The following is a 21,075-nucleotide window of genomic DNA, read 5'->3' on the forward strand; positions in this document are numbered from 1 at the left end:
ATTAAAAGGAATAAAATCTGGATTTTAAACAGGATTAGTGAAAAAAATTTATGCTTGCTCTGAATGACGACCTGAGAAAACACACTTTGAATTCTTCTGCATATTTTTTTACATTTAAATACTAGAATGGTAATTTTAAAGTTTTGCCTTATATTTGCTTGATCTCAAAGCCCTGTATAGTGTCACTCATCAGAAAACTCAGAGTTCCATCCAATAGCCTCTAACAATACCCATAAAGTAGAAATGAATCACATTAGGGAAATAAAGCAGTCAAGGGGGTAGCAGACAGCTACCTGGCAAGGTGAACATCTCATCTGATACGTTATTGCAGCTCCATTGTTCCCACACCTCTGAGCTCTGGGAGAGATCACACATCAAATGTGCACTACACATTTTCAGAAGATGCACTTAGCCTTTTTTCTTAGCTTCTTATCTAACCTCCTTAAATCAAAGGATCATTATTGTTTGTCATTTTGTCATAGCTCAGCTGACCATTTTCAATTCATATAATAACAAACTGGTCTGGGCCTCAGATTTTATTGCAATGTTTAAAGGCTCATCCTAGAAGTTTTAATTGGCTCATCCTAGAAGTTTATCTCGTATAGTTGTAGGGGGATAGAACATGAGTAAATAAAGGTCGTATAGAAAGCAATCTTACCCCCTAAAAAGTTGCAGCTGAGCCAATTACTAAGGATTAGGAGCAGGCCTGATTTTAACAGGCCACAGCTGTAGCCAATAAGAAGAGTGTTATAAAAGAGTTAGTTGGTTGAAGGAACTGGAGTCAGTTGGCTGCTGTGAGGACAAGGAAGAGTCAGTGCCTAGAGGAGCTGCCTGTGAGAAACATCAAGGAGGTACAAAACTTCAGCAGTGTGGAACCCTTGCAATGTAATGGTAATAGAACTGCTGCAATATATGGCAACATATAGTAGCAGATATTGCATAGGTTTTTTATTGTGATTGAATCTCTCTGTAAAGTTGAGGAGCATTCAGACTTTCTAAAGGGTTTATGGGGTAGGATCCAGAAGGAAGGGACCATCCCACTCTCCTGTTCTCTTGGGATACTGCACAAACATTACAAGTGACCAGGAGCATTAGCTGGATAAGAACCAGTCTGCATTAAAAAGAATCCTGGAATTTACTGGTTTAGCTTAAATTAGTCATGTTCTCCAAAGTTGGGTTTCAGTAGTAGTTAAGAGTCTTTTCCATAATCTCTGTCCAGCTTCTCCCCTCAGTTTAGTCTCCCTAAGTAGCACAGGCTTCACCCACAAAGAAGAGGTTTCCTGAGGGAAAACAAAATCTTATTGGAACTTTCTCATACTGTTGATTAAGTTAATCATTGCTCATAGCTCAGAGACTTCAGATTTTCTTTGCATCAACTGCTGACATTCACACATGAAGGTCGTTTAACTCAAAGCTTATGTCAGCAGGTAAAATGAGCACTTAACATTGGAGAAAGTTACATTTTACTTAACAAGGGCCATTAGTTTGCTAAGACTGCCCTTATTTGATAGCATTAGAAGGGCAGCAGCCCTGGCAAAGGCACAGCTGTTCATTGTTCATGTTTTCCAGTTACTTCAAAATAATTGTACTTTTTGTACACAACTATTTTCTTTCCAGAACACATTAATCATTATTAAATTTGTATCTTTATAGACTCTTAATGTGACAGAAGAAAAATTTGTATTGGATACGCTAGCAGGATGCACAGAATATAAATCCATGTTGGATGTGGTGGTGAATGCCTTTTATGTTCAGGATGGGAGATACTGCCCCATTTCTGAGCGTAATCTCTACATGGGTAAGTTGTCCTTACAGTACCAAATGTGTTTACCACAAAATTTCAAAAAATATAATCTTACTAGTGTAAGTCTTGGTATTACATTATACTGGAAGCACTGTTATTGTGTCTAGTGCAGTGTGAAGTACAGGACCTTTTCTAATGTCCTAGTGAATGTGAACTCCAAAATCTGAAATTTTATTTAGTCTGAAATCTTACAGGTGTTAACTGGAATTTTACCTAAGAAGGGTAAGATGCAGTTGGAAAATAGCAGCAGTGGCTGGAAGAAACATCTTGGAAGTTTAACCATCCTTCAGTGATTTCCCTTTATTCTCTTCTATGCAACCCCGTACCTCTGCCATTCAGATACAGAAACGTGTAACAAAGCTCTTTGTGCTGAGGAACATAGCACATCTCACAGTTTCAGACACAATTGTCTCTATCCATGCGTGGGTTTCTTCATTACTGACCATCACAATAACATAAGTAACTTAAGATACTACCATCTATCTCCAGGAGTGAAGTCAATTACTTTCATTTTATTAGTTACTTGGTTAGAATCAGTTCTGTATCCACCCAGTTAATTAGGGTAGTTACTATCCCCAAGGTTGTTTCAGGTATTTATAAGTACATGAAAAATTAATTTTAAAAATATGTTCTGCTATTTATTTGATAAACACGTGCTGGGGTTGATCTGTTAAGTCCCTAAATAAGCTGGAATCCCAAATACCTCTGTCACTGGTTCTCTAAGTCAGATAAGTTCTGAATCTTTGTGGGTATATTTAAAAGTCAATTTAATTCAAAGTGGTTGAAAAATACAAAGAAATGTATCTAATATAAATATATCTACATTTTATGTTTTAAAAACTAGTAAATTTTTATTACAGTTCTGGTTGTTTCTGTCACAATCTGGAAAAATACAGAAATCTAAATCAAACAACAAACAAAAGGGAGCCTGAACTGTCAAGGATGAAATTATTAGTGTATGGGGTTTATTCTGAATGATAATGCTTCATTGTCTCCATTTCTCCAGAGCCATGTTTTTCATTGTCTGGGGCACATAAATTATACCTTTAAGCTGAGTGATGAGTAAATTGGATTGTCAGGACTGGTCCACTCAAAAGCTTCCATTAATCATAGGCAGAGGGTAGGAACAGAAAATTTTCCTTTATCAACAAGTTGAGAGTCTAAGGTCATTGGCTTACATTTTTTTAAGCTGCTTGTGATTCCCTTTGCCAAGCTGCATTGACACTTAAATGATCAAAGCTGCTTATAAAGGCTGTTGCTATGTGTGAGCAGATTTGAATTTAACAAAGCTTGTAGGAGATAAATGTATATTCTGCTAAGACTGATTAAATACGTTGCTGAACTAAAGCACATGAGATTGAAGCCTGAAGATACACTGAGTTGGCTGCAGCACATTGGCCAGAATTTCCTGATTTTACCATCACAGTTTGGTGGCAGCTAAAACACTGCACTGTAAGTGAAACCTGATTGATCAAAGTGAGTGGGGACAAATGAAAGCTGATACAGGAACCCATGAACTTTACAGGTCTACTAAAATTCCACAGCACTGACTGTGCCTCTTCCTCTATCACAGAATAGAATCATAAATCATTTAGGTTGGAAAAGACCTCTAAGATCATTGAATTGTGTACTTGCCATAGAGGGTGCAAGATTCAGGTTTGAAATTTCACAATTTAAAAACTTGATTTTATTCCAATTCAGAATAAAAACAAAGGTTACAACATTTTAGGAAACATGGTCACTTGGGAAAAAAAAGCAAAGTAAATACCAGAATTATTAAATTTTATATTTGAGTTTTTTGTTATCTATAATGTTATGTGTAATAAACTATGAATTTGTAACTGAAAAGTAAGAGCTATCCTCTCTGAAAACATTAAAACCAGAGTATGTTGAAAAATTCACTATCAAAACTGTTTAAGGTAACAGTCTAAATCACAGAGCATGTTGAGCAAAGGGTTATTAGGTTTAGTATAGGTTTATTAGAATTGATCATAGGTTTATTAGAATTGCCTGCTGTATTTTAAATGTATGTATCTTTTGATAGTTATCTGTTATCTAGCTACTTTTCAACTGGAAGAGATTGGTCTTCAGCACTTCAGCAGAATTGTGAAATCCTTGGACACTGCAAAAATGCAACAGGTACAAAACATTTTAAAAAATAATTATCTCTTCATTGTGCTTGATTAATCAGATAACTTTTCTCAACTTTGAGAATAAATTAAAATTGAGAAATTACTGTTATTTTCTGTTAAAATTCAGAAATTAAATTAGTATTTTTTTACCAAAAAACCCTTCAATTTCTTTACTTGCAGGGGGATTCTTATATTCAGTCAAAGATCACTTTAAATGTATTTTATATAATCTGAGAAGATCAAATAATCACATAATTTACAGTTTATGTCATTTACAATTGTCCCTTTAAGTTGCACACTCACTCTTGCCTCTGCTCACATTATTTCTTTTTCTTTCTTCTTCATTATTTCTCTGCTCACATTATTTCTTTAAAATCAAGTTTTTAAATTGTGAAACTTTAGACAGGAGGTGTTTTTTCCATATGCAATGAATCTGTTGAAACTTGCAGTTCCTGATGTTTAGTGTTCCCTTGAACAATCCAGTGCCACTTTCATTAGCAAGCCTATTGTGCTTCCATCACTTTTTCTCCTTCCCAAAAAAACGCTGGCTGGCTGGGAGCTATACATGTACCAATTGCCCCAGTACAACATGCAACTGACCAAACCACTGCTGCCAAATAAAAAGTGGCACAAAAAAATTCTGCTTCCCTGTCCTTTTCTGAAGTAATGAATTTGGGGTTTCCTCCTCTATTTGTTTGCTATTTTTATTATAACTGTAGAAATATAATTATCTTCTGCTTCTCTTTCAGAATCAAAGTGCTAATTATCTTAAAAGCTATGTTGTACAGAGGAGCAGAAGGATAAACTGAGCAGCAGTGCTTTCTCATAAACCCTGTTTTCTCAGGAAAATGGGCTAAAAATTAAATCACTGGTGACACAGCATCTGTAACCTTTGATTATCCAGATGTTTCAAAGCATAGCCCAAACACGCTGTTTGAATAACAAAGATGGAATTAAAGAGATAGGCAAATTTTAATAATTGATACTCAAAAGGCTAAGGTTTATCCTTATAGTGATTACTTTGAATGTTCATGTGGATGCCAGTGTCTCTTTAATGAGTAGAGTTGCTTTGCAATAGGGACAGAGTAGGTTAAATTGTCTGGTTTTAGATGGACTTACTATGGAATGCTTATTAATTCCATTCAGAGACAAAAATTATATATTTCATTAACAGTTAAAAAGAACAGAGGAGTGGCTGGAAGAATTATGATAATCTGGTAGACAGACAAATTACTCTGTCTAAAATGCTGTCCCAGGCCCTTCTTTGGTAAACATCTTAGCCAGGAGCTACTGGATTGGCTGCATCTTGAGCTCATTCAGCTAGCAACACAATTTTCCCACATCATGCCAATTAGCTCTTGTTGATTCCATTCATCTAGCTTTATGTGGCTTAAGCATCAGTGCCCTGATGTTCTGGTTTAGATAATGCCTCTTTCCTTGTCTGGAATAACTCTTTTCTGATAGGAAAGTGCTGCATATTCCAATGTTGTGCACCTGCTATCATTGTAGCAGGTGTGACTTGGTTTGCTTCAGTATCTTACCAGATCTTCATCACCATGGTACCTAGATTTCCTTTTTCTGGTATTAGAACAGTTTCTTTGTCTCCAAAGTGATGCTAGATTAAATTAATGCACCTGCAGCAGAGGGTTTAGAAGCAGCATTTTGTCCCCCCAGCAACAGAGACAAAAGAGCAGAAGGCAGATTTGCAGCCTTAGCAACAAAAGTTATCAGAAATTTGGGAACCTCCTTCAGGATACTGACCTCTAGATTTTGCCTGATGACTATTGTGTCTGAGTTCAGTTAGGACACCGAAAAAATATTCTCTATATTTATGTAGGACAGATTTACTTCAATTAAAAATAAATTTAGCACATCAAAGGATGAATGGAATTTTCTTCATCATGCAGATAAACCTCACTCAGATGAACAGTCTTCAGGTGAATGATGTTAACCTATGGGAGATTTAAGACCTTTCTCTTAAAGACCTCTATGATAGAATCCATTCAACTCAAAGTCACAGTGTTTCCCTGTGTTTGATGAATGTTGAAATATTTTCATTTAGGCAGAATAACAATGCTACCTCACTTGCACATGTTCATCTGCTTGAACAGCAAATCACAAACTCTCATTCTGTAATATTAAGAATACATGCAAAATTTTTTATGGTGATATAATTACAGAACCATGGGATAAAACCCATTATTGTAACTTTAGTGTGATTATCCTTTTAAGAAATTAGCCATGCATTGCTGGCTCAAATCTATTTTTGTATTCTAGTATTCTACGTGCTATTTTTCTACATTTATTTTAAAATTTAAGGGTTTGTGTGTTAGAGAAAATATGCTATTGAAATAAAAAGTTGAAGTAAACAGCTTTGTAATTTCTGAATTGTCTTGTAAAAATACGAAATACAAAGTGTTTTCTTTCTAGCAGTTAAGAACCTGTTTTTTCTGCTTTATATTCTGATTGCTTCTAAAAGCAGTTCTACAGAACTTGAGATAATCAAGGGAATATCACTACATAAGAACTGGGCATTATAATAGAATTTAAGATGAGGTAGGAATAGTAGGATATGATCAGCCTTATGGTGGATGGTGGGTAAAACCAGTCTAAGTTGGGTCAATAATGTTTTCAGGCAGTGGTTGATGTGTGTGGAGAAACGGAACATGCTGTTTCCTGCAGTTAATTCCTTAACTCAAGATTCAAAATCTTATATTGTGAATGTAAGCATTTCAGCTTTGCAAATGCCTACATGGATGTAAAGATAATACCAGATGAGAAATTTTCCCTTTCTTTGTTTTCTGGAAATCTGTATGATCCCACTGTGTAAAAGTGTGTTAAGAATATTAAGTTCAAACTCTCAAAAGTAAGGTATTAATTCAGCCCACCTGTAAAAGTGCATTACAAAACAGTCTTTAATTAGACACAGTTGTGTTACTACAGCCAGAGTATACATTAAAATATAAACATGGGTACAATTCATTGCTGGTGTAATTCCATCACTTCCAGAAGGGAAATGGTTCTTCATTATCATGCTGTCTGAGTTGTGAAAGTTTTGGACAGAGCAGTAAGCAGAATAATGCTGTTACCAAATGACTACCAGTGACTTTGGATGTTACCAGGCTCTGTTTCCTTAGCAAACAGAAATCTGAGAGAAGCCCCATTCTGCTGCTCTAAAAGCAATGACTGCTGATACTGGGTTTTCCACCTGTGTCACTTGTGGCTAAAGACAAACAGAAATATTAGAGATTTTTCCTAGCAATTCAGTTCACAAAACAGAAAAGTTTCTTTTGTCTTATCACCATCTGTGGTAGGGATTATCCATACTAAGACTGTGGACTTTGATTCAGGCACACTCTGGTCAGAAATTGTCCAGTCATCCTACATTGCCATTTGCAATACCTGCAGTGCCTGGATGACCATTCCAGGGCTGTGTTCCAAGAATTCTTTAGTGTGATGCATATTGTGGCATATCCTTACTGTAGCATTTCTCTGGAGACTGAGACTAAAACAGTACAAAAATATAGATCTCAGTGTTGATATCTGATTACACAGTTAGATATCAACATTCTCTGTACCTCAGGAGTACATAATAGCATTTCTCAACCACATAATTACCTATTTGTTTTAATTTAGGGGGAAATGTTAGTAACTAGTACAGGAGTGGAGCTGCTGTAGGAAGCCTCAAGCTGTAAAAGCCAGCTGTTAAATACAGCACTAGAAATCACTGGGTGCCTTTATTATAGTTTCATCTGCCTTGAAAAGTTAGTTGAGTTGCTTTGTAAAAGATAGTTACAGCAAATATGACAGAGAGTCAGTTTGAGCTGAAACAGCAATTCAGAGGTGTGGTTTCACGTGGCTCTGTAGTGGACAACTGACTGACGCCTTTGAGGATGGACTGGGATGTAGAAGAGAACACAGAGAGGGAGTTCAGCTTAATGGAAGCTAGTGAAAAAAACCTGGAATATTTACACATCACCACCTGCAGTATTTGTATTTCTGTGAGCTCTCTGAATACCTAGAAATTTGAAACCAGGTCAAACCTCAAGGTCTGTTATATTTTAAGTGTATCAGCTCATGATCAGTACTGTATTATGATCCCTGTATACACACGTGTCTCCGTGGGTTTTTATAAACTTCATGTATAGTCAGGGTTTCCCATAAGATCAGTGCTGTGGTAGGGGATATAGTCACTGTAATCACACCAACTGCTGGGATAACTGGATGTGCAATCTTCTTACAATCACTGGTAGAAGTAGTGTCTACACCATGCATCCCTTCTGGTGGAAGGTATGAATTCAGTCTAGACTTCTGACATTGTATTTACACATTGCAGAAGTACAAATTACTGTTAGGTGGCAAATTAAATCTAATATGCATGTGCTACAGTGGAAGATCCTCTGTAAAGACAGTGAATGACTTTCTAGACCAATGGGATGAAATGCATCCCCCACCATATGCTTATTAAACACCACAGAACCTGGAAGCATCAAAAACCCAATTTCTTTGCAATTCAACACTTAATTTATAATCAAGCTTTTAGGGATGAAAAAACTTCTTTTGGATGGTGTATTGATAAGAGGACACCTGCAAGTTCAGGGACCAGCAGTAGTTTCTGGACAAGAATGGAAATCCAAGGGGGTAATATTTAGTCCTGCAGTGCTGATCAGTCTTTTGACTACCAAAAGCACAATGGATTAAAATATGGCTAAATTTAAAGGTTAATTCCTTGGACATGGTCACATCAAGACTATGGATTTCAAGTAGCAGGTTTTTTAGATCTGTTGAACATCTGCAGCAAACACCTTGAGTCGAATCTGAGTTGTTTGTAGCTGGATTGTTCACAAAGTTCTGAGGCACCTTGGGCCTGGCACCACATTTGAATTAAGAAGCTCCCTGGTAATTCTGCAGAACTAAAAAGTCAAAAAATTCCATGGCTCTGTGTAGAACAGCTTAAGGTGTGGCTCATGCTAAGTCTAATCTTTTAAACTCTGAAAGTCTCCATTTGAAGCATCTCCAAGTGACAGTGCACTGCTTCCCAGTATGTCTCAGAATGTCAAAATTATTTAGCGGACCTTTTTGCTTTTACTGTGATTATTTCAGTGCCATACTTGTACTTTCATTTCCAATAGTTTTAATGGAAGAGCTAAGGTTCAAGTTTGGAATTTATATTGCTGTAAATGATGCAGGCTGAATCTGAGTGCCATTTTTCAAGTGTTTCAAAAGGCCAATTGAATACTTCAAGATTTAAAGAAAGGCTTTTGACCTTCTGGTGAATTGGAGTGGCAAACAAAAGTTCAAATGTTAGTTGTTATTTCTCCAGCATGTAGACTCCTACCATGTATAAGTGTGCCAAATCTCAGTCTTTTCTTTTAATGGGAATATGCCTATTAATTATATTTCACTAAAAGAAAAAGCCACATTGCAAAGCATTTACTATAGTTTTCACCAATTATCTCTGCCCAGTTCCCAGGGAGCTGAAAAGAATTTAAATCATTCAGGTGCAGTGTCTGGCCTGACATATTTCTGGCTTCTTGGGTCTTCTAGTTCTAGATAATCAGAAGTCCACTTGGGTATATTTGACTCTGAAACTCTAGTGTAAAATTACACTAAGATCAGTGTATTCCAGTTGTAATTAATTTTGAATAAAACCTTTGTTTCACAATGTTTGAAGCAAATTAAAGATGAATCAACACATCTCTATGTTGTATCCTGTAGTTTATTTTTTGTTTTGCCACAAAAAATTTTTAGTATCTATTAGTGTCTCACAAAATAGAGCTAAAAGATATGGAACTGTCCACCAGCTAATAAGAACCTAAAAATACCAAGCATCTGTGTTTGTAATTACAAGGTGAAATACAAGCAAGTTCTTCAGCAGTGTTTGTAGTAAAAGCAACTATCTTTTTGTAGTCTTATATACACCATGTCTCCAACATTCATCTTTAAAATAAACCACTTTTTATTAGTTTCTTAGGTTCTTCTTCAATGACTTGTATCTGAACACATGGATAAAAGATGAATGGAGTCACATCTATGATTCAGTGTATGTGAAAGAGAACTTGATTGATCCACTGCTAAGGTAAGTAGTGTTTAAGTAGCCTCTGGCCACCTCAAAGTTTAAAAGCTGGGGAAAACTTCCCCTGAAAGCTCACATTTCTGTTAAAGTGTTTCTCCTATTGAAGTCACTCAGAACCCTCCTTGTCTACACAAGTCTTTAGCAATCCCTTTTACTTACCCAGAGGCAAGGTTCTCTCTCAGAAAAGTCCTTTCACAGCTGTTGTACATTTACTTCCTAATGCCCCTGAATAGATAAAACATCATACTCTGAAAAAAAGTAAAACAGAAGGTTCAAATAATCTTAGAGTCTTGCCTCATCAGACACTTCAACATCTGTATGACATTAACTGTTTTAAAAAATGTTTGACTTCCCTGATTTTGGCTTTATGCACAGATCTGTTTATACTGATGGTCATAAAATCCTTTCTGAGCAAATCAGATAAGCATATAAGTAAGTATTTTAAAGTTATTATTTATTTACACAGTTGCAGCATCATTTAAATAAGTATTTTAAAGTTATTATTTACACAGTTGCAGCATCATTTAACAGCTTAAATGCTCTGAGGTGCAACAGCTCATTGATTAGGTGGTGATATGGTAGCAACTGTACCCTTGCCAAACTGGAACATTTTCATGTGGAGAAATAGTAGCTCTGCAGCCTACTGGGTCAATTTTTATTCTCACTTTTAGCCAGAAGAGATAAATTACACCAATGTGGCTGCAGTCACACATCCTTCTCAATGCAGTATAGATTAACCCAGATGATGGCAAAAAATGTTAGACAAAAACATGCTATGAACAATATCAGCTGAGTTTTGCATCTGGTTCTGTCATATCAAAGTCCCTAGAATAATCCTTTCACACTGTGTAGTTTATTAGCACTTTAGCAAATATATAACATGTATTTGGCTTGCACTATTCTGAATTCCACTGAGTTCTACAGGAATCACAGGGATATATCTGAAGTCAGAATTTGACTCAAAATATTCCATTGTAGTGATTCTAGTTATAATAAATGCTTAGAATAGTATAAAAGTACAGATGGAGAGGTATGGAGACACACATCCATACCCACAGAGCTCTTGCTCGTACACATTCATGCAGGCTGAGGCTTAGGCCACTGCTTGTTTCATTAGCACCAAGTTTATTGGAGCTGCCCTTCACAGTCAGTTACACTCGGTGTAATGAACCCATGTTTTGCCTGGAAGTGGCAAATGTAAGTTATACAAGAATGTTCAAGACTAGATTTGGTTACTGGGTTTGAAACATCCTTCAGGGGTCTGAGGATGCAGTGATGAATTTAGTCAGTTCAGTGGCTGCAATTCTTTTAAATGTGTCTTTGTGTTCCTCTTTCTAATATCAGTGAGGTTAATATAAAGAGTTTTATTTATTTTAGTGGAGCTTCATTACTTGCATAAGCTACTTGCAAGCCTCACCCTGTAATGACAGTAACAAAGTAACAGTCATATAAACAATTTACTGTAAATTTTCATTGTCATCTGCTTTTTAAGTTCTGTGGAAGTTCCATTGCATGTGTAATATATAAGGATATAACATATACAGAGGAAGAATATCTGGCTTGAAGCTGTCACTGTAATTAGAATGTGATACCCTGTTTGTGTTCTACCTTTAATCTGCATTTTCCTGTCAATCCTTAGAAGAAGTCTGAACCTTGATACAAGCCCAAAGCTACAGAAATCAAAATCTTCTTGGCTGCCCCCAGGGCTTACTGAGGGTTCATTTGATAATTCACCAAACTCCTTGGATCTTTCTGTTTTTTCTGTTAGAACTGCCTGTGCTCTAAGATTGATCTGCATGTGCTCTGTTGGTACATGTGCAGCACTCAGACCACTGCTCATAGTCAGTCTCTTCATCTAAGTATGTCAAGTGTGCAATTAGCCTATGACAGCTGCTTTTCTGACCCCTAATCTGGTCGTGCCACAAAACCAACTGGTCAGATAGTTGTTTATTCCATAAAAACTGTGGCTATTTCACCACTAGTAATCTGAGTGGAGAGCATCTATCAAGAGGTGAAATAACACAGTGTAGCTAAATCCCGAGTACAGATAGGTTAGTTTTAATAAAATTGAATGGCAGAAAGCATTACAGGATTTGCACCAATGCCAACCTCATCTACTGTTTGTAAGGTTGTATGAAAGAGAAAAACAAAATAAAATTGAAAAATCTGGGTTTATTTGAAGGTGGCAGCCAAAAGTGCAGCAACTGATTGAAAAGCTCACAGATAAATTAAGTAATCGTTCCAGCACTGTCAAGACTTCGAGAGTCACTCAGCCAAAGGAATTTAATTTGACTGTACCCAAGCCACGTGCCATTCCTCCACCTTCACCAGCACCTCTGCCAGTACTGCCAAAAAGACAACCTGTAAGTTGGTTTATTTTTTGAAAGACACTAAATTTCATGTATGCTTTTGCAGAAAATGGTAGGGGAGCTAATAATCTAAATTTAGGTTTTTTTGCAAATGAATTCTCATTAAAATAAATGGAGAAGCAGTTTCACTGGAAATGAGATGGACTCTAGGTTTGCAGCTCCTCCTTGAAGATGGTATTTTATTTTTATTTGTCTTAATGCTGAACCTTTAAAATTAAAGCTTTCAGTTTAAATTCATTGCTCATGTAAAAATGAGAGTAGGTTTGTCTTTGAAATGCTGTTATTTTACTTATTGTCTCAGATTGTGATTTAGTTACACTGGTACAAATCAGAGACCCACAGTTGATGTTATCTCACTGGGGGTAAAGCAAACAGGATCTGGGATTAAGCTACTATGACTGACTTAATAAAGACTGCAAAATCATCTGTATTTAAATACAGTGGGAAGTGAGCTTAGAAATCATGGATTTGGGCATTATCTGTCACCTTGTATTAGCACTTCAGGTTTTAAATAATGCATGTGTTGAATGCTCTTAGAAACCATTACATCTTAGGATGGCAGAGCAATTTAATGGTAGTGTGTTATACAGTTAATGGGATTTTGCATTGAAACAGCTTAATACCAGGCTCTGAAAAACTGCATTTAATAACTACTTAATCAGTATAGGAATGAGTCATGTTGCTGTCATTTTAGAACTTTATGCTGTGCAGCCCCTCTTAGAATAAATTTGCTTCAATGCAGATGCATTTAGTGAAGTTCATTTGTGTTGTTTGGATTATACTAAATTTGGTTTACATTCTGGCCAGGTTTGCAAATTTAAAGCTTGTGTGAATCTAAAGCCATTAGGGTAGTAGTGACATATCTACTATTCATTTCTGTACCTCTCTCAGCAAATTAAGATTCACTTTACTTTGCCACATTGTTGCCAGTATCACCAATGTACATCCTGAAATGAACAGAGACTGAAAACACAGCTCACATGGCAGGAGAAGGTCACTAGGGTGAGAGCCAGCCATAGTGTGGCTCCTGCATGGTGGAGGGTTCTCTGTAATTCAGAGGAACACAAAGAAATAAAACTCTTCCACATTATATCCTATAATCTGCTGCAGAAATGCTCTCATCCATTTTCTCACAAAATTGTTCATTTTATGAGATACCAATTTTTTACTCATGGTTCTCATGCACCTGTAAAAGAACTTGTCATGTGGTTTTTCAGCAGGGACTGTTGTAGCCACTATCCACAGTTACTGCTCCACATTGGAACAGCTGTACGCAACTATATGGAGGCAGCTGGAATTTGAGCAATAGGTTATTGCATCCCTGTGCTGCAATTAGTTCATTCTGATTAGCAGGATTATTATTCTTTTAGGTATTGCTTTCTAGCATTATTTTATTCCAGGCATTTGTTTCCAAGTAAGATGAGCTGTGTCACATACGCTGGGTCAGGAGCTAGGATGGCACTGCCATCCTGTGTGCTGAGCACACACTGCCTTCCCAGGGGAGGGCTGGGCTGTGGGTTATTGCAGAGGGCAGGGCAGTTGTCCTAGCGACCTATAATGAGATGGGATTCCCTGTAGCATTCATATTCTCTGAAAAAATCCCTTTGCCCAGGATTTTTCTCCTGGGAAGCTGAGAGCCCTCAGAGAAAATGAAAGTAATTCTTATCTCATTTACTTCTCCTGTGCTGTGCTCATGTGGAATGTGTTTGGAGATTGTTTACCCACAGGTGATTGTTTCATTGGATTCTGCTGTGAGTTGTTTTGACTCTTTGGCCAATCAGGGCCAAGCTGTGTCAGGACTCTGGAAAGAGTAATGAGTTTTCATTATTATCTTTTTAGCATTCAGTAAGTATCTTTTCTGTATTCTTTAGTACAGTATAGTATTCTTTAATATAATATAGTATCATAAAGTAATAAATTAACCTTCTGAGAACATGGAGTCAGGTTCATCATTCCTCCCTTCGTCGGGGCATTCCCTGCAAATACAATAATTCCCCACTGGCCTTGGAAAGTAACTGGCCTTGGGGTAACATAGCCCTAGAAGCTTAGGATAATCATTTATCATCATAAATGTTCATCAAAAATGGGGGTCACTAGTAGGGGAATAGAATATAGGTAAATAAAGGTAGTATAGAAAGTAATCTTATCTCCTAAAGAGTTGCAGCTGAGCAAATTACTAAAGATTAGGAGCAGGGCTGATTTTAACAGGCCACAGCTGTAGCCAATAAGAAGAGTGTTATAAAAGAGTGGATTGGTTGGTTGAGGGGGAACTGGAGTCAGTTGGTTACTGTGAGGATAAGGAAGAGTCAGTGCCTAGAGGAGCTGCCTGCAAGAAACGTCAAGGAGGTATGAAACTCTAGCAATATGGAACCTTTGCAATGTAATGAATACAGAACCTTTGTAATATAATGACAACAGTCACTAAGTAAAAAGGAAAAACATTTTAATTTTGAGATTTAATAATAAAACAATTCACTCCAAATATTTGGTCCAAAGGTTATAAATTCATGTCTCCACTGGCCTTGGCACACATGCACATGGATGCAGACACAAGAGTGCCCATGTGCATGCACACATTCATAAATACAGTTCTACAAGGAAAAATGAGTGCTTTACCTTGAGGTGTGCAAAGGAAGCAAATGCAGACAGGTGCATAAACCTGATAACAGGTGAAATTATTTAGACACATTTGACTTTCTTGGATATCTTGGCCTAGAGTACTAAAATCCATTCTTTTAATATCAGCGCTATATTAAAATGATAAGATTATGCAATTATTTTATTTTAAAATTTTCTAGAAACCAGTTGTATATTAAAAGAAAGGCTTCACTGGGATGTTATTGTAACACCATTCAGCCAAATTTAATGTATTTTTTAGATATTTTTTCTATTATTGCAGGCTGTGCTTCATGAGTGAAGCTACGGATTGTTTAAAATAATTAAATGAGTGAAATAATTTAGCCAGTACAGAGGATTCTATTTGCAAATAACAGACCCACCAATATATTTGTGATCTTATCTATAAAAATAAAACCACATAATAAAATAGCATTGCATTAGCTTTCCCTTGTCCATCTTATGACAGTAACTTTAAAAAATAGAAGAGTGATGAACACCATAGTTCAAAGTGATTATTCTTTTTTCTCTTCCTTAAACTTCTTGTGGTAGCTGCTCCCTAAATAATCCTCTGGTGAAGGGATGTCCCACAGGCTATGTGAGGCTGACCACTGCCTGGGGAGGGAAAGCAAAGTTGGTGTCTCTTATTCCCAACCCCCTTTTTCACATTTGGATTAATTAGGTACAGTTTGGCCTTTTTTGATCTCTCTGTTGCTGTAATTTATTATTTATTTATAGTGACATTTTATCCTCTTCCAACAATTGGATAATTGCTGTATTGTCTATCTGCTTATACTCATCCCCATGGGCTAAATCACAAGGCAAAGAATGTTTTTGCAACAGCTGATGGAAAAGGCTCCTCCTTCAATTGCTTGGAATAAGCATAGCGGTTTCTGAGGAGAGATTTTCAGCTTACTCTGGCAGATGAGTGCAGTTTGCAGGTAAAGCACATGAGTAGGAAGAAGAGTGAAATAAACTGATACTCACTGCCTTTGGAACCCTTTGCAAGTCATCTGGGCTTTCATTTCTCCATCCATAAAAGCATAATAAAAATTCTTAGATACTTCTGGGAAATACTTTCACTGCTACTTCATTTTAAAAGCTCACAAAAATACTTAAGCAGTCTCACCAGTGCATTTAATTGCTGGCTTCTTCTGTTTGTGCATTTGCTTTACCTGTAGCTAAAGATGTCACATAGCAAAGCAGTGTAAAGTCCATCAGATTCATGATTTTTGAAAGTGTAGTTCATTATATAGTCCCGTACAGCTAGATGGGATTCCCGTGTTCCCTGAACTGACCTCCAGTACAAGACAGAAAATATATTTTCCCCATTAATCCTTGCATTAATTCCATAACTTTTAATCGATCTAGCACATTTTTAGCAAGAAAAATATTTAGGCAGGTGTCCAGTAAACTGTCAGACTCTCTCACCCACTCCTCTCAAGGAGACATCCAGTCTTTTTTCAGAGCTTACTCTGGGATAAATTTATTGCTCCAGCAAATACAGAAATAAACCTGAAGTCCCAGTGTCCTGCTGATCCAACTGGCAGCCAGTCCTGTCCTGGTCATTTTAGCTGACATGTGATTGCTTTCACAGCTCTTTGATGCTGGAAGGACTCTCTGAGTCCTTTACCTCCCAAACATTTAATCCACAACTCCAGTGGTTTTCCCTAACAAGGACATTGGGACAGCTATGGTAAACCAAAGGCCCATTTTGCTCAGTGTATTTTTCCCAGCAGTGCTTAAACACTGAGCTCTGGGAAGACTAGAGGGATGGGACATCTGCTGCTTTTCTCCAGCTTCCTTCTCAGGGTCCCACCATTTCAAGTCAAAGACCTCCTCAGTTAGAATGAAGTTCCTGGGTATTTATTAAACTTCAAAGGATTTCTCTTCCCTGAACTTCTTTAGAGTCTGTAACTTGTTCCTACCACCACACACGCTGCCACAGCTTAACTTGATTCAGCTGCCCTATCTGTTGTTGCTGTGAAAGTCAAGTTTATGAAATGCCAAACAGAACTGTTCCCATTCTGTAAACATTTTTCTCCCCTTGATAGGACCTATAGGATTTATTATTGCTTTAGCCTTTCTTGTACTACTTCCAATATTGTCTTTCTTTCTGGTCTTTTGAGCAGAGGTTATGTTATATTGGACAGAACTGAAAAGCTGGGTAGCTCCAACTAATTGGAATCTGTCCTTGTCTTCTAGAGTGGCACTAATAGAAAAGAATCAATATTTTAAAAAATTAACTGCTCCTGTTCTCTGGTAAAAGTGGATGAGCTTTTTTTTTTGCCTGCAAGAATGTGTCACTTGGAATGTTTTATATCCCATATTATAGAGATTTTTGTCTTTTAATATAGGTTCCTCCAAGCATCTACAAGCCTCCAAAGGAAAGAAAGCAACTAGAGGAAATCAAAACAAAAAATATCCAAAAAGCAAAAGTAAGTATATTTTGTTCTTCTTCTATCCTTTTCTTTCTTCTAAACTGGTTTTTCTTTATTGTTTTTTCTTCACAAATCTTAGAACTTTATCTGAAATATATCTGCTTTTGAAACTAAATGGCTCATGGCTTTTTCTCTAGAGTCATGAAGTTTGTATCCTCTACTCTGTTTTAGCACCCTTTTCCTATCTTGTTTATTTTATTATTTATAGTCCAGGACAAGGTCCACCTTTTACTCACTATATAAGTGAAATTTGCAAGCAGCCATGTAAAGTAGCAGAAACATGATTACTTTATTTTCTTCACAATGGTTCTTCTAGTCCCATGGACATGTGGATATATAAGGTATTCACTTATTTATTGAGGCTTCAAATTACAAAATAGGTTCCATATTTTTGGAGGTTTTTTTCTGTAATAACTGAAAAATAACCACGTTTATTCATTGTTTAAAAATGCCAGCAGATTCTGACTTCTTTTTTGTGCAGATTTCATACTCTTACATATTCTTCATACATTCCCTTCAGCAGACTGAGAGTGTGAAGTCATCCTGGATTGTAAAGAAACTGAGTACATGGTCTGTGTGTTAAGACAGCAGGAGAAGGGAGGGCCTGGAAAAAACAAACAGATCTGGATATTTGATCCAAACTTCGACATGAATCTTGTTGAATGAGGTCATAGTTAAAGCAGATTGTTGTTGTCTTCTCCTTGGAAAGGAATTAATTAAATGTCCATTTCCACTTTCTTTCTCCATTCCCACACTGTAGTCACGATATCCAATCAAATAACAATATAAACTTGATAAAAGGTATGCCATGTGACTCCTTGTCAGAAGCCTCCCAGCCCCATTCTGAAAATGCCTGACTGGTTTTTACTAGCCAATACAAGTCTATTCATTACTGTTCTGGGCTATCCTCATGTCCATGTGAAAGGGACACTGATTCTGTTCCTAAACTATGGTGAAAGCTTTAATGTGTGACAGATTCTGACTATGCATTCCTTTTGCTGGTCCATCACCTATGATTGATATTTCATTATAAAACAATACAGCATTATTTTTTATCCTTTTATAGTTTCCATATCTTGGGGAAAGCACATCTATTTGTCTGTGTGCTTATTTGCATCTTAAAAACTTTCTAGAAAAACTGGGAAAGAAAAGCCAAATATCACAGTGCCTATACCATTAAAAATCTGTGACAACTGTAAAATCACTTAGCAACCAACCACATTCTTCAATAAAGAAAATGCATTAATACAAGAAACAAAGATAAACCACGACAGAATTTACAGCTACAGTACCAGCAGTTTTTGTCACTTCTGGAATGCTATTAAAGGCATCCAGAGCATTCACAAAGGTCAATTCCCTAGATTGTTTGCTAAACAAGCTGAAATGATGGGTCCTAGCAGAATTTTGTATGAAAAATGCCATTTGTTTCATAGCATTTCTGCAGAAGCTGTAGCTGTAACTGTACGAACCACATCTGAGCATCTGTGAGGAATGAGAACACTGGAAGCCACACTCTAGACAGTTATAGAAACACTGATGTTATCAGCTGCTGCCCAGAAAGCCATTTAGAAAATCTAGTCTGTGTTTTGCGGCTTTGATTAGAGATTTGGTTTACAACCAAAATAAATATCAAAAATCTAGAAATATGGTTGCCTGTACTTCCCCATATAATGACTTGGCTTTAATGCTAGGGGTGTGCCTATAGAATCAGCCCCTGGTGGAGTGATACCCTGAACATAATTCTCTACTGTATCTCAAAACCAAAGCCATTGTGTGTCAGCAGTCTGGAAACAGTTCCTGCCAATGGTACTGATGTGCCATGGATAATTATGATATTTTTAAGCTGGTATCTGGACAAGCAGCATGTTTCATATGGGCAGGCCTATCAAAAGCCTGATGTCCTGTGCAAGGATACATCCAGGCAGAACTGTGTACAAAATCAATACTTGCTTACTTCAGGCCTTTAATCAGGAGTGAAAATGTATGTAAATACTAAGTCAAGCTTTTGGAATCCATCTTGGGACCAGTGTTGTTTCACATCTCCATTAATGACACAGATGAAGGGATTGAGTGCACCCTCAGCACATCTGCAGGTGACACCAAGCTGGGGAGTGCAGCTGACACACCTGAGGGACAGAACTCCATCCACAGGGACCTGGACAAGCTCCACAAGTGGCCCATGGCAATCTCATGGGCTGTAACAAGAACAACATGCCCCAGCCATGGGCACTCCCAGCCCACAAACTTCCCTGTCCTGGGGTCACCCAAAGCACCGTGGGCAGCAGGTGAGGGAGGGCATTCTGCCCCTCTGCCCCACTCAGGTGAGACCCCACCTGCAGCTCTGCATTCAGCTCTGGGGACCCACCACAGGAAGGACATGGACCTGTTGGAGCAAGTCCAGAGGAGGCCACCAAGAGGGATGGAGCACCTCTCCTATGAGGAAAGGCTGAGAGAATTGGGATTCTTCAGCCTGGACAAGAGAAGGCTTTAGGGTGACCTAACTGGGGTCTTCCAGTACCAGAAGAGAGCCCACAAGAAGGATGGAGAGACACTTTTTACAAGGGAGTGACATGATGAGGAGGGGTGGCTTCAAACTGCAGGAGAGAAGGTTTGTATTAGATATTAGGAAGAAATTCTTAACTGTGAGGATGGTGAGGCACTCTCACATGATGCTTAGAAAAGATGTGGATGCCCCATCCCTGAAAGTGTTTAAGGCCGTGTGGGATGGAACTCAGCAATCTGGTCCAGTGGGAGGTGTCCCTGCCTATGGCAGAGGCTTTGGAACAAGATGATCTTTAAGGTCCAAGCCAAGCCATTCTATAATTCTGTGAATATAGTGGTTGGGGCTATAAGACTTTTTGAGATATAAAATTATTCTTAGAGAATTTAAATGTAACACACTCTTTAAGCTAATTGTTTTAATTTTAGGATCTGCTCCTGGAAGCAAATACTAACCAGTTCAGGTGTGCAACTATCAAGCCTGAAAAGAGAGAGGTATGGTGCAAAACACATGCTGAAAAATTCCCCAGTAGGGAGATGAACTATGACTGGAGTATTTAAAGATATCTTAGTGTATTTAAAAATATGTTTATTTGGTCTTAAGAATTTTGTGCTATGATTTATAGCTATAGTGTCATTTCACATCCCTATACCAGCATTTGCCTCTTTTTATGCATAATGCACAACCCCCTTTTCTTATACTTCTAGTGCTGCTCTATAATTTTCCTAATTTTGAGACAAGCAACCATTCTGTGAAACTGCTCCAACAAATCTCCAAACTGGCAATATTTCTCTAAATCCACATATTATTTTTCCATTAACTTTGATGCCACAGAGCAGCCAAGCTGAGGGAATAATGCTCCCGTTCATACAGAATCCTTGCTTTGGTTGATTCCCAGTTCACAGTTAAGTCACCAATCTATGTATGCAATATATTCATTTCAGCATCAGTGCTGCATATTCTATTCACTGTGTTCATCCTCATGATACCAGACAGTTTCACATCAGTATCTATAGCTAACATCATTAAATTAACAAGCATCAGTAGAATTCTACCACTAATTAATAATTCCATGAAGTGTGTTTGACATCCTATTTTGTCCTCTCAGCATCTATTTCAGTTTAAAGATTAATATAT

At 37.3% G+C, this 21,075-nt stretch overlaps 1 protein-coding gene across 1 annotated transcript in view; it reads left to right on the top strand.

Annotated features, from left to right (window-relative positions):
* The window catches only part of CFAP99 (cilia and flagella associated protein 99), a 50,554-nt gene that overhangs the window by 9,707 nt on the left and 19,772 nt on the right, over positions 1 to 21,075 (top strand). The window contains exons 2-7 of the mRNA XM_005424745.2: positions 1,654 to 1,798; positions 3,849 to 3,943; positions 9,903 to 10,015; positions 12,195 to 12,375; positions 17,355 to 17,435; positions 20,367 to 20,432. Of these exons, the coding sequence (XP_005424802.2) occupies positions 1,654 to 1,798; positions 3,849 to 3,943; positions 9,903 to 10,015; positions 12,195 to 12,375; positions 17,355 to 17,435; positions 20,367 to 20,432 (681 nt within the window). The remainder of the gene's footprint in view (positions 1 to 1,653; positions 1,799 to 3,848; positions 3,944 to 9,902; positions 10,016 to 12,194; positions 12,376 to 17,354; positions 17,436 to 20,366; positions 20,433 to 21,075) is intronic.

The sequence above is a fragment of the Geospiza fortis genome, unplaced genomic scaffold, assembly GCF_000277835.1.
Source record: "Geospiza fortis unplaced genomic scaffold, GeoFor_1.0 scaffold147, whole genome shotgun sequence".
NCBI classification, from domain to species: domain Eukaryota; kingdom Metazoa; phylum Chordata; class Aves; order Passeriformes; family Thraupidae; genus Geospiza; species Geospiza fortis.